General features: G+C 56.6%; 1 protein-coding gene across 1 annotated transcript in view; it reads right to left on the minus strand.

Annotated features, from left to right (window-relative positions):
• Positions 1 to 3046: 3046 nt before the first annotated feature.
• Positions 3047 to 14025, minus strand: part of LOC121339036 (sodium/potassium-transporting ATPase subunit alpha-2-like) — a 20357-nt gene continuing 9378 nt past the window's right edge. Inside the window, exons 11-20 of the mRNA XM_041410499.1 lie at positions 13790 to 13965; positions 13142 to 13278; positions 12365 to 12515; positions 11097 to 11265; positions 10386 to 10540; positions 9579 to 9702; positions 8369 to 8514; positions 6297 to 6427; positions 4175 to 4308; positions 3047 to 3119 (exon numbers count right to left, since the gene is read on the minus strand). Coding sequence (XP_041266433.1) covers positions 3091 to 3119; positions 4175 to 4308; positions 6297 to 6427; positions 8369 to 8514; positions 9579 to 9702; positions 10386 to 10540; positions 11097 to 11265; positions 12365 to 12515; positions 13142 to 13278; positions 13790 to 13965 — 1352 coding nt within the window. The 3' untranslated portion in view covers positions 3047 to 3090. The remainder of the gene's footprint in view (positions 3120 to 4174; positions 4309 to 6296; positions 6428 to 8368; positions 8515 to 9578; positions 9703 to 10385; positions 10541 to 11096; positions 11266 to 12364; positions 12516 to 13141; positions 13279 to 13789; positions 13966 to 14025) is intronic.

Below are 14025 nucleotides of genomic sequence, written 5' to 3' on the forward strand. Positions count from 1 at the left end.
GGTGGTTTGGGGCAGTGCCCCCCAAGTGTCCCCTCGGTGCCCCCCAGTGCCCCCCAGTGCTCCCAGTTCCCCCCCAGTGCTCCCAGTTCTCCCCCAGTGTCCCCTCAGTGTCCCCAGTGTCCCCCCAGTGACCCCCAAGTGTCCTCCAGTGTCCCCGGTGTCCCCCAGGGTCCTGCACTGGCTCTTGTCACCACCCCAGTGTCCCCCGGTGTCCCCTCAGGACCCTCCAGTGCCCCCCAGCCCCTCCCGCTGTCCCCGGGGCACCGGAGCAGCAGTGCCAGCACCGGGAAAGCCGCGAGGTCCCCTCGTGTCACCTCAGTGCCACCCCCGGTGTCGCTCCCAGTCCCTCCCAGTCCCTCCCAGTCCCTCCCAGTCCCTCCCGGTGCCGGCATCGAGCGCCCCCAGCTCCTCCCGGTGTCACCGGGGCGCCACCGGAGCGGCACCGGGAGCACCGCGGGGTCCCCTCGTGTCACCCCAGGGCCACCCGCGATGTCCCCACCAGTGCTCCCAGTGCTCCCAGTGCTCCCAGTCCCTCGTCGGGCCTCGGTGCCCACCTCCAGTGTCCCCAGCTCCTCGGGTCGGTGCTCCCGGTGCCCGGGGCGCCGCAGCAGCACCGGGAACACCTCAGGGTCCCCTCGTGTCACCCCAGGGCCACCCGCGATGTCCCCACCAGTGCTCCCAGTGCTCCCAGTCCCTCCCGGTGACACCGGTGCCCACCTCCAGTGTCCCCAGCTCCTCGGGTCGGTGCTCCCGGTGCCCGGGGCGCCGCAGCAGCACCGGGAACACCTCAGGGTCCCCTCGTGTCCCCTCAGTGCCACCCGCGGTGTCCCCCACCAGTCCCTCCCAGTCCCTCCCAGTGCCCCCAGTGTCCCCGGTGCCCCGGTGCCCCCGGTGCCCGCCTCCAGTGCCCCCAGCTCCTCCCGCTGTCCCCGGGGCTCCGCAGCAGCGCCGGCACCGGGAACTTCTCAGGGTCCCCTCGTGTCCCCTCAGTGCCACCCGCGGTGTCGCCCACCAGTCCCTCCCAGTCCCTCCCAGTGCCCCCAGTCCCTCCCGGTGCCCCGGTGCCCGCCTCCAGTACCCCCAGCTCCTCCCGCTGTCCCCGGGGCTCCGCAGCAGCGCCGGCACCGGGAACACCTCAGGGTCCCCTCGTGTCCCCTCGTGTCCCCTCCCGGTGTCCCCCCCGGTGCCCCCGGTGCCCACCTCGAGCGCCCGCAGCTCCTCGGGCCGGTGCTCCCGGTGCCCGGGGCTCCGCAGCAGCGCCAGCACCGGGAAGCGGCGGCGCAGCTCGGGGAGGGTCCCGGGGGGCACCGGGAGGAGGCGGCTCCGCCCGTCCGGGGGCGGCAGCGACAGAGCCCCCCCGGGACAGCCCGGGACCCCCGGGACCCCCGGGAGGCCCCCCGGGACCAGGGCCAGCAGCGCCAGGAGCCACCGGCAAGGCCACAGAGGGGACATGGGGACAGCGACAGGGAGAGGGAGAGGGACAGGGGACAGGGAGAGGGGACAGGGGAGAGGGACAGGGGACAGGGACAGGGAGAGGGACAGGGGAGAGGGACAGGGGACAGGGACAGGGAGAGGGACAGGGACAGGGGACAGACGGACACGGGTGACACGCCCCCCCCCGGGTTAGTTTTGGGGTGCGGGAGGGGCTCGGGGGGTCCCAAAAGAGGGGGAGGGGATCAGTAATAGGTTTCCTTCTCCACCCAGCCTGCAAAAAAGGGGAGGGGGCGTCAGGGGGACCCCAAATCCCAAATCCAAAATCCCCAAATTCCCAAACCCCTGAATCTCCAAACCCCCAAATCCTCAAAGCCCAAAATCCTCAAATTCCCAAACCCCAAATTCCAAATCCCAAAATCCCCAAATCCCAAAATCCCCAAATCCCAACTCCAAAACCCCCAAATTCCCAAACCCCCAAAATCCCAAAACCCTGAAATCCCAAAACCCCCAAATCCTGAAATCCCAAAATCCCCAAATCCCCAAACCCCAAACCCCCAAATCCTCGGGGATTTGTTTTTTTTGGGGTGACCCCCCCATTTTTATGGGGTTTTCCCCTTGGATTTTGGGTTCTGTCCCCTTTTTTGGGGGGTTCCTATTTTTTAGCGTTCCCATTTTTAGGATTTCCATTTTTTTGGGGGGATTCCCATTTTTTAGGGTTCCCATTTTTAGGATTTCCATTTTTTGGGGGGATTCCCATGTTTTAGGGTTCCCATTTTTAGGATTCTCATTTTTTAGGGTTCCCATTTTTTGGGATTCTCATTTTTAGGATTCCCATTTTTAGGATTTCCATTTTTAGGATTCCCATTTTTAGGGTTTCCATTTTTTAGGGTTCCCATTTTTTTGGGGGTTCCCCTTTTTAGGATTTCCATTTTTTTTGGGATCCCATTTTTTAGGATTCCCATTTTTAGGATTCCCATTTTTAGGACTTCCATTTTTTAGGGTTGCCATTTTTAGGGTTTCCATTTTTTAGGGTTTCCATTTTTTTAGGGTTCCCATTTTTAGGATTCCCATTTTTAGGGTTTCCATTTTTTGGGATTCCCCTTTTTAGGATTTCCATTTTTTTTTGGGATCTCCCTTTTTAGGATTTCCATTTTTTTTGGGATTCCCCTTTTTAGGATTTCCATTTTTTTTGGGATTCCCATTTTTAGGATTTCCCATTTTTAGGATTCCCATTTTTAGGGTTTCCATTTTTTTGAGTTTCCACTTCCCCCCATTTTTTTGTCCCCCATTTCCTCACCCCAATTTTTTTGTCTTTCCCCCCATTTCACTCCCATTCCCCCCCGTTTTATTTCAATTTCCCCCATTTTATTTCCTTTTTTCCCATTTTTTCCCCATTTTCCCCCCCACATTTCCCCCTCCCTCCATTTTTTACGGTTCCCCCCCATTTTTTTGGGGGTCCCCCGGATATTTTTGGGGTCTCACCTCCGGGGTAGCGCCTCAGGATCAGTTTCCTCACCTCATCGTAGGCGAAAATCAGCAGGGAATAGGGGGGGGGGGGGGTCCGGGTGCCCCCCAAATTCGGGGGGTCCCGACCCCCCCCGGGTTAGTTTTGGGGTGCGGGAGGGGCTCGGGGGGTCCCAAAAGAGGGGGAGGGGATCAGTAATAGGTTTCCTTCTCCACCCAGCCTGCAAAAAAGGGGAGGGGGCGTCAGGGGGACCCCAAATCCCAAATCCAAAATCCCCAAATTCCCAAACCCCTGAATCTCCAAACCCCCAAATCCTCAAAGCCCAAAATCCTCAAATTCCCAAACCCCAAATTCCAAATCCCAAAATCCCCAAATCCCAAAATCCCCAAATCCCAACTCCAAAACCCCCAAATTCCCAAACCCCCAAAATCCCAAAACCCTGAAATCCCAAAACCCCCAAATCCTGAAATCCCAAAATCCCCAAATCCCCAAACCCCCAAACCCCAAATCCTCGGGGATTTGTTTTTTTTGGGGTGACCCCCCCATTTTTATGGGGTTTTCCCCTTGGATTTTGGGTTCTGTCCCCTTTTTTGGGGGGTTCCCATTTTTTAGGGTTCCCATTTTTAGGATTTCCATTTTTTGGGGGGATTCCCATGTTTTAGGGTTCCCATTTTTAGGATTCTCATTTTTTAGGGTTCCCATTTTTTAGGGTTCCCATTTTTTGGGATTCTCATTTTTATGATTCCCATTTTTAGGATTCCCATTTTTAGGATTCCCATTTTTAGGGTTTCCATTTTTTGGGATTCCCCTTTTTAGGATTTCCATTTTTTTTTGGGATCTCCCTTTTTAGGATTTCCATTTTTTTTGGGATTCCCCTTTTTAGGATTTCCATTTTTTTTGGGATTCCCATTTTTAGGATTTCCCATTTTTAGGATTCCCATTTTTAGGGTTTCCATTTTTTTGAGTTTCCACTTCCCCCCCTTTTTTTTTCCCCCCTTTCCTTCCCATTTTTAGGATTCCCATTTTTAGGGTTTCCATTTTTTTTGAGTTTCCACTTCCCCCCAAATTTTTTTGTCCCCCATTTCCTCACCCCAAATTTTTGGTCTTTCCCCCCATTTCACTCCCATTCCCCCCCGTTTTATTTCAATTTCCCCCATTTTATTTCCTTTTTTCCCATTTTTTCCCCATTTTCCCCCCCACATTTCCCCCTCCCTCCATTTTTTACGGTTCCCCCCCATTTTTTTGGGGGTCCCCCGGATATTTTTGGGGTCTCACCTCCGGGGTAGCGCCTCAGGATCAGTTTCCTCACCTCATCGTAGGCGAAAATCAGCAGGGAATAGGGGAAGGCACAGAACCACCAGGTGACCCTGGGCAAAAAAACCCCGGTTGTTTTGGTCCCCAGTTCATGCCTTGCTGGAAGATGGAGTTGGGTGGATTTTGGGGGAATTTTGTCTGGTTTTAAGTGGGATTTTGGGGTGGTTTTGGGTGGGATTTTGGGGTGGTTTTGGGTGGGACTTTGGGGTGGTTTGGGGTGTTTTGGTCCCCAGCTCACGCCCTGCTGGAAGAGAGTTGAGGTGGATTTTGGGGGAAGTTTGGCTGGTTTTAAGTGGGATTTTTTGGGGTGGTTTTGGGTGGGATTGTGGGGTGATTTTGGGATGATTTCAGGTATGCTCTGCTGGAAGATGGAGTTGAGGTGGATTTTGGGGGAATTTGGGCTGGTTTTAAGTGGGATTTTGGGGTGGTTTTGGGTGGGATTTTGGGGTGGTTTTGGGTGGGACTTTGGGGTGGTTTGGGGTGTTTTGGTCCCCAGCTCACGCCCTGCTGGAAGAGAGTTGAGGTGGATTTTGGGGGAAGTTTGGCTGGTTTTAAGTGGGATTTTTTGGGGTGGTTTTGGGTGGGATTGTGGGGTGATTTTGGGATGATTTCAGGTGTGTTTTGGGTGGGATTTTTGGGGTGGTTTTGGGGTGTTTTGGTCCACACTTCATGCTCTGCTGGAAGAGAGAGTTGAGGTGGATTTTGGGGGAATTTGGGCTGGGTTTAAGTGGGATATTGGGGTGATTTTGGGTGGGATTTTGGGGTGGTTCTGGGTGGGATTTTGGTGTGGTTTTAGGGTTTTTTGGGGTGATTTTGAGGTGGTTCATGCCCTGCTGGAAGACGGAGTTGAGGTGGATTTTGGGGGAATTTGGGCTGGTTTTAAGTGGGATTTTGGGGTTGTTCGGGATGGGATTTTGGGGTGGTTCTGGGTGGGATTTTGGGGTGGTTCTGGGTGGGATTTTGGGGTGGTTCTGGGTGGGATTTTGGGGTGGTTCTGGGTGGGATTTTGGGGTGGTTCTGGGTGGGATTTTGGGGTGGTTCTGGGTGGGATTTTGGGGTGGTTCTGGGTGGGATTTTGGGGTGGTTTTGGGGTGTTTTGGTCCCCAGCTCATGCCTTGTTGGAAGATGGAGTTGGGTGGATTTTGGGGGAATTTGGGCTGGTTTTAAGTGGGATTTTGGGGTGGTTTTGGGTGGGATTTTGGGGTGGTTTTTGGTGGGACTTTGGGGTGGTTTTGGGGTGTTTTGGTCCCCAGCTCATGCCTTGTTGGAAGATGGAGTTGGGTGGATTTTGGGGGAATTTGGGCTGGTTTTAAGTGGGATTTTGGGGTGGTTTTGGGTGGGATTTTGGGGTGGTTTTGGGTGGGACTTTGGGGGGGTTTGGGGTGTTTTGGTCCCCAGCTCACGCCCTGCTGGAAGAGAGTTGAGGTGGATTTTGGGGGAAGTTTGGCTGGTTTTAAGTGGGATTTTTTGGGGTGGTTTTGGGTGGGATTGTGGGGTGATTTTGGGATGATTTCAGGTGTGTTTTGGGTGGGATTTTTGGGGTGGTTTTGGGGTGTTTTGGTCCACACTTCATGCTCTGCTGGAAGAGAGAGTTGAGGTGGATTTTGGGGGAATTTGGGCTGGGTTTAAGTGGGATATTGGGGTGATTTTGGGTGGGATTTTGGGGTGGTTCTGGGTGGGATTTTGGTGTGGTTTTAGGGTGTTTTTGGGGTGTTTTGTCGCACTTCATGCCCTGCTGGAAGACGGAGTTGAGGTGGATTTTGGGGGAATTTGGGCTGGTTTTAAGTGGGATTTTGGGGTTGTTCGGGATGGGATTTTGGGGTGGTTCTGGGTGGGATTTTGGGGTGGTTCTGGGTGGGATTTTGGGGTGGTTCTGGGTGGGATTTTGGGGTGGTTTTGGGGTGTTTTGGTCCCCAGCTCATGCCTTGTTGGAAGATGGAGTTGGGTGGATTTTGGGGGAATTTGGGCTGGTTTTAAGTGGGATTTTGGGGTTGTTCGGGATGGGATTTTGGGGTATTTTTGAGGTGGTTCTGGGTGGGATTTTGGGGTGGTTTTGGGGTGGTTTTGGGGTGTTCTGTCGCACTTCATGCCCTGCTGGAAGACGGAGTTGCGGCGCGTCTTGCAGATGATGAGATCCGCCCACTGCACCACGACGATGCTGGCGAAGAACGCCGTGTGGCACGTGAACTCCACCACCTTGCGCTGCTCGTACGTCTGGGGAGCGGCAACGGGGAGAAACGGGGAACCGGGGGGAAACCGGGGTGAGCAACGGGGAAACCGGGGGAAAAACAGGGTGAGCAATGGGGAAACGGGGAAGGAAACTGGGGTGAGCAACGGGGAAACCGGGGTGAGCAACGGGGAAACCGGGGGAAAACCAGGGTGAGCAACGGGGAAAAGGGGGAGGAAACCGGGGTGAGCAACGGGGAAACCGGGGAGGAAACCAGGGTGAGCAATGGGGAAACCGGGGAGGAAACCGGGGTGAGCAACAGGGAAACCGGAGTGAGCAACGGGGGAAACTGGGGAGGAAACTGGGAGTGAGCAATGGGGAAACCGGGCGTGAACAACAGGGAAACCAGGAGGAAACTGGGAGTGAATAATGGGGGAAACCGGGAGGAAACCGGGGTGAACAACGGGGGAAATCGGGAAGAAACCGGAGTGAGCAACAGGGAAACCGGGAGGAAACCGGAGTGAGCAATGGGGAAACCGGGGAGGAAACTGGAGTGAGCAACGGGGAAACTGGGGAGGAAACGGGGTGAACAACGGGAGAACCGGGGAGGAAACTGGGAGTGAACAACGGGGAAACAGAGTGAGCAATGGGAGAAACCGGGAATGAACAACAGGGAAACTGGGAGGAAACTGGGAGTGAACAACGGGGAAACAAGGAGGAAACGGGGTGAACAACGGGGGAACCGGGGAGGAAACCGGAGTGAGCAACAGGGAAACTGGGAGGAAACTGGGAGTGAACAATGGGGAAACCAGGAGGAAACGGGGTAAACAACGGGGGAACCGGGGAGGAAACTGGGAGTGAACAACGGGGAAACAGAGTGAGCAATGGGAGAAACCGGGAATGAACAACAGGGAAACTGGGAGGAAACTGCGAGTGAACAATGGGGGAAACCGCGGGTAAACAACAGGGGAAATGGGGGAATGGAGTGAACAGTGGGATAAACCGGGGAGGAAACCGGGAGTGAACAATGGGAGAAACCGGGGAGGAAACTGGGAACCAGAGAGAACAACGGGAGAACCAGGACTGAACGGGAGGAACGGGGCGGAAACGAGGCAGAAATGAGTGTGGAAATTGGGCAGAAATGGGTGTGGAAATGGGATGGAAGTAGGTGTGTAACTGGCGTGTAATTGGTGTGTAACTGGTGTGGAACTGGTGTGGAACCAGTGTGTAGGGTCAGCGTAGGGTGCCTCACCCACTCCTGTCCGTAGGAATCCTCCAGGTTGTTCTTGGAGTGGAGTGTAAGGGGTGTGTAACTGGTGTGTAACAGGTGTGTAAGGGCTGTGTAAGGGGTGTGTAAGGGGTGTGTAGGGTCGGTTTTAGGGTCCCTCACCCACTCCTGTCCGTAGGAATCCTCCAGGTCGTTCTTGGAGCAGAGTGTAAGGGGTGTGTAAAGGGGTGTGTAAGGGGTGTGTAAGGGGTGTGTAAGGGGTGTGTAAGGGGTGTATAACTGGTGTGTAACAGGTGTGTAAGGGGTGTGTAAGGGGTGCGTAGGGTCGGTTTCAGGGTCCCTCACCCACTCCTGTCCGTAGGAATCCTCCAGGTCGTTCTTGGAGCAGAGTGTAAGGGCTGTGTAAGGGGTGTGTAAGGGGTGTGTAGGGTCGGTTTTAGGGTCCCTCACCCACCCTTGTCCGTAGGAATCCTCCAGGTCATTCTTGGAGCAGAGTGTAAGGGGTGTGTAAGGGGTGTGTAAGGGCTGTGTAAGGGGTGTGTAAGGGGTGTGTAAGGGGTGTGTAAGGGGTGTGTAGGGTCGGTTTCAGGGTCCCTCACCCACTCCTGTCCGTAGGAATCCTCCAGGTCGTTCTTGGAGCAGAGTGTAAGGGGTGTGTAAAGGGGTGTGTAACTGGTGTGTGACTGGTGTGTAAGGGCTGTGTAAGGGCTGTGTAAGGGCTGTGTAAGGGGTGTGTAGGGTCGGTTTTAGGGTCCCTCACCCACTCCTGTCCGTAGGAATCCTCCAGGTCGTTCTTGGAGCGGTCGTCCCAGGCCAGGCGGATCCCGAGCAGCGTCCCCGGCAGGAAGCCGTTCTCCGCCAGGATCACGAAGTAGGTGAAGAACCCGCCCAGAGCCTGGATCATCCCTGAGGGACCGGGATGGGGATCAGAGCCATGGGATTGGCATAAAAAACATGGGATTGGATCATGAAGTAGGTGAAGGACCCGCCCAGAGCCTGGATCATCCCTGAGGGACCGGGATGGGGATCAGAGCCATGGGATTGGCATAAAAAACATGGGATTGGATCATGAAGTAGGTGAAGGACCCGCCCAGAGCCTGGATCATCCCTGAGGGACCGGGATGGGGATCAGAGCCATGGGATTGGCATAAAAAACATGGGATTGGATCATGAAGTAGGTGAAGGACCCGCCCAGAGCCTGGATCATCCCTGAGGGACCGGGATGGGGATCAGAGCCATGGGATTGGCATAAAAAACATGGGATTGGATCATGAAGTAGGTGAAGGACCCGCCCAGAGCCTGGATCATCCCTGAGGGACCGGGATGGGGATCAGAGCCATGGGATTGGCATAAAAAACATGGGATTGGATCATGAAGTAGGTGAAGGACCCGCCCAGAGCCTGGATCATCCCTGAGGGACCGGGATGGGGATCAGAGCCATGGGATTGGCATAAAAAACATGGGATTGGATCATGAAGTAGGTGAAGGACCCGCCCAGAGCCTGGATCATCCCTGAGGGACCGGGATGGGGATCAGAGCCATGGGATTGGCATAAAAAACATGGGATTGGATCATGAAGTAGGTGAAGGACCCGCCCAGAGCCTGGATCATCCCTGAGGGACCGGGATGGGGATCAGAGCCATGGGATTGGCATAAAAAACATGGGATTGGATCATGAAGTAGGTGAAGGACCCGCCCAGAGCCTGGATCATCCCTGAGGGATTTGGATTGGGATCAAAACCATGGGATGGGGATGGGGATGGGGATTGAGATCAGAGCCACAGGATTTGGGATCATTTGGACCCTTCACTGACCAATCTGGCTGTAAGCCATTCTGATGCCCCTGAGTGACCCTGAGTGACCCTGAGTGACCACTGAGTGACCACTGACCGATCTGGTTATAGGCCATGCTGATGAGTGACCCTGAGTGACCCTGAGTGACCCTGAGTGACCCCTGAGTGACCACTGACCGATCTGGCCGTAGGCCATGCTGATGAGCCGCTCGTTGACCAGTTTGTCGCTCCGCGGGTTCCGCGGTTGCCGTTTCATGATGTCGCTCTCGGCCGCCTCGTAGGCCAAGGAGATGGCGGGGACCTGAGGGCACAGCGGTGTCACCCGGTGTCACCCGGTGTCACCTGGTGTCACGCAGTGTCACCTGTGTCATCCAAAGTCACCCAGGGTCACCCGCTGTCACCCACTGTCACTGGGATGGTGACCGTGCCCAGGGACAGGAGGGTTTGGGGTCTCTGGGGTGGATTTGGGGTGCCCCAGGAGGATTTGGGATGGATTTGGGGTCCCTGTTTGGATTTGGGGTCCCTGGGATGGATTTGGAGTCCCCAGGAGAATCTGGGGTTCCCAGGAGGATTTGGAGTCCCCTCACCATGTCAATGCCCAGGTCGATGCAGAGGATGGTGATGGTGCCCAGGGCAGTGGGATTTGGGATGGATTTGGGATAGATTTGGGGTGGATTTGAGATGGATTTGGGGTGGATTTGGGATGGATTTAGGGTGGATTTTGGCAGATTTGGGGTCCCCTCACCATGTCGGTGCCCAGGTCGATGCAGAGGATGGTGATGGTGCCCAGGGCAGTGGGATTTGGGGTGGATTTGGGGGGGATTTTGGCAGATTTTGGCGGATTTGGGGTCTCCTCACCATGTCAGTGCCCAGGTCAATGCAGAGGATGGTGACGGTGCCCAGGGGCAGTGGGATTTGGGGTGGATTTGGGGTGGATTTGGGATGGATTTAGGGTGGATTTTGGCAGATTTGGGGTCCCCTCACCATGTCGGTGCCCAGGTCGATGCAGAGGATGGTGACGGTGCCCAGGGGCAGCGGGATGTTGGCGATGATGAAGAGCAGGAACGGGGTGATCTCGGGGATGTTGCTGGTCAGCGTGTAGGCGATCGACTTCTTCAGGTTGTCGAAGATCAGGCGGCCTGCCAGGGGACAGCCGTGGCCCCAAATGTCCCCAGATGTCCCCAGTGTCCCCAGTGCTCCCAGTGCTCCCAATCCTCCCAGTGTCCCTGATATTCCACGAATGTTCCCATTGCCCCCAATGTCCCAATACCTGAAATGTCCCCAATGTCCCAAATATCCCTCCCCAATGTCCACGACGCCCCCAATATCTCAAATGTCTCCAACACTCTCAATATCCCCAATGTCCCCAATATCCCAAATTTCCCAATGTCCCCAATATCCCCAATGTCCCAAATATCCCCAATGCTCCAAATATCCTCAATGTCCCAAATATCTCAAATTTCCCCAATACCCCCAATGTCCCCAATATCCCAAATTTCCCAATGTCCCCAATGTCCCAAATATCCCCAATACTCCCAATATCCCCAACGTCCCCAAAGTCCCCAACACGCCCAACGCCCCCAAGTGCCCCAACGTCCCCAATATCCCCAAATTCCCCAATGACTCCACTGTCCCCAGTTCCCCCAACACCCCTCATGTCCCTGATGTCCCCAAACGCCGGTGGCCGTCCCCAACCTTCCTCGACGCCGGTGACGATGGAGGCGAAGTTGTCGTCCAGCAGGATCATGTCGGCCGCCTGCTTGGACACGTCCGAGCCCGCGATGCCCATGGCGATCCCGATGTCCGCCTTCTTCAGCGCCGGCGAGTCATTCACCCCGTCACCCGTCACCGCCACGATGGCGCCCTGGGGACATCGGGGACATTGGGGACATTGGGGGCACTGGGGGTTTTGGGGACACTGGGGGACGTTGGGGACACTTGGGACATTGGGGACATTGGGGGCACTGGGGGTTTTGGGGCACGGGGGGACGTTGGGGACTCTTGGGACATTGAGGACATTGGGGGCACTGGGGGTTTTGGGGACACGGGAGGACATTGGGGACACTTGGGACATTGGGGACATTGGGGGTTTTGGGGACACGGGAGGACGTTGGGGACACTTGGGACATTGGGGACATTGGGGGCACTGGGGGTTTTGGGGACACGGGAGGACGTTGGGGACACTTGGGGACATTGGGGACATTGGGGGCACTGCAGACATTGGTGATATTTGGGACATTGGGGATGTTGGGGACATTGGGATATGGGGAACATTTGGGATATTGGGGACATAAAGGGCATAGGGGGTGTTGGGGCCATTGGGGTCATTGGGGCCATTGGTGACATGGGGGACACTGGGGACATTGGGGTCATTGGGGGACATGGGGGACATTGGGGACATTGGGAACTTTGGGGACATTGGGGACACTTGAGGACATGGGGACACTTGGGACATTGGGGACATTGGGACATTGGAGGTATTTGGGACATTGGGGATGTTGGGGACATTGGTGACATGGGGGATGTTGGGCACATTGGGGATGTTGGGGACACTTGACGACATTGGGGACATTGGGAATATGGGGAAGATGGGGGACATTGGGGTCATTGGTGGCTTTGGGGACACCGGGGACATTGGTGGCTTTGGGGACACTGGGGACATTGTGGCTTTGGGGACACTGGGGACATTGGGGACACTTGAGGACAATGGGGACATTGGTAATATATGGAACACTGGGGATACTGGGGGAATTGGTGGCTTTGGGGACACCGGGGACATTGGTGGCTTTGGTGACACTGGGGACATTGGGGACACTTGAGGACAATGGGGACATTGGTAATATATGGAACACTGGGGATAGTGGGGGAATTGGTGGCTTTGGGGACACCGGGGACATTGGGCTGAGGCGGTACGGGGCCAGGTGACAGCGGTGACACAGGTGGCAGGGACGGGGCGCTGTCACCTGCCGCTGGCAGCCCTCGACGATGATCAGCTTCTGCTGGGGGGACGTGCGGGCGAAGACGATCTCGGTGTGGTTGCGCAGGATCTCGTCCAGCTGCTCCGAGCTCATGTCCTTCAGGTCCGAGCCGTGCACCACGCACGCCTTGGCCTCCCTGGGGGGGTCACGGGGGGAGGGGTCAGCGCCCCAAAATTCCTGGGAAAACCCCCCGGGACCCCAAAATTCTTGGAAAAACCCCCCAGGACCCCATCCCAAAACCGCCCTCCTCAGCTGCTCCAAGGTCGTGTCCTTCAGGTATGACCAAACACACCCTGGCCTCCCTGGGGGTCACAGGGGGGTCAGCGCCCCACAATTCCTGGGAAAACCACCCAAGACCCCAAAATTCCTGGGAATACATCCAGGACCCCAAAATTCCTGGGAAAAACCCCCAGGACCCCATCCAAACCCCAGCCCCCCACCCAAGGCTGTTCCAGCTGCTCCCAGCTCATGTTCTTCAGGTGTGCCCCATGCACCACACACACTTTGGGGGGGTCCTTGGGAGGTCAGAACCCCAAAATCTGCTCCAGCACCCCAAAACTCCTTGGAAGACCCCCCAGGACCCCAAAATCCACTCAGCTTCCCCTACCTAGCTCACCTGGGGCTCACCTGGGGTTCCTCTGGCTCACCTGGGACTCACCTGGGGTTCACCTGGGCCTCACCTGGAGTTCCTCTCTCTCACCTGGAGTTCCTCTCTCTCACCTGGGATGCACCTGGGGCTCACCTGGGCCTCACCTGTCTCACCTGGGGTTCACCTGGCTGACGGGGATGTTGAGCCGTGCCGCGATGTCCTCCACGGTCTCGTTGCCCTCGGAGATGATCCCCACGCCCTTGGCGATGGCCTTGGCCGTGATCGGGTGGTCCCCGGTCACCATGATCACCTGGGGGACACGGTCAGCACCTGGGGACACCTAGGGACACCTGAGGGACACTTGGGGAACACTTGGGGACACCTGGGAACACCTGGGAGTACCTGGAGGACACCTGGGGACACCTGAGGGACACTTGGGGACACCTGGGGAACACCTGAAAGACACTTGGGGGACACTTGGGACGCCTGGGGACACCTGGTTAACACCTGAGGGACACTTGGGAACACCTGAGAACACCTGGGAATACCTGGAGGACACCTGGTTAACACCTGAGGGACACTTGGGGACACCTGAGAACACCTGGGAGTACCTGGAGGACACCTGGGGACACCTGAGGGACACTTGGGGACACCTGGGGAACACCTGGGAACACCCCAGAATGGTGGGGGGGCAAGGGGAAATGGGGATCCCAGGTGGGCTCAGGAGGGTTTTGGGGTCCTTGGCAGGCTCGGGGGGGGTTGGGGTCCCAGGCCGGGGTTTTGGGGTCCCGGGGGGCTCAGGGTGGGTTTTGGGGTCCCACCTTGATGCCGGCACTCCGGCACTTGCCCACGGCGTCGGGCACGGCGGCGCGGGGGGGGTCGATCATGGACATGAGCCCCACGAAGCAAAGGTCGCTGGTGGGGAAATTCACCTCGTCCGCGTCGAAACGGAACCCGCGGGGGAACTTGTCCGGGGGCAGGTACAGGTGACAGAACCCTGGGGACACCGAGAGGGGACACTGAGACCCCAAAAACACCCCCAGGAACTTGTCCGGGG

Source organism: Onychostruthus taczanowskii, unplaced genomic scaffold, assembly GCF_017590055.1.
Source record: "Onychostruthus taczanowskii isolate IOZ18803 unplaced genomic scaffold, ASM1759005v1 scaffold320, whole genome shotgun sequence".
In the NCBI taxonomy this organism is placed as follows: Eukaryota; Metazoa; Chordata; class Aves; order Passeriformes; family Passeridae; genus Onychostruthus; species Onychostruthus taczanowskii.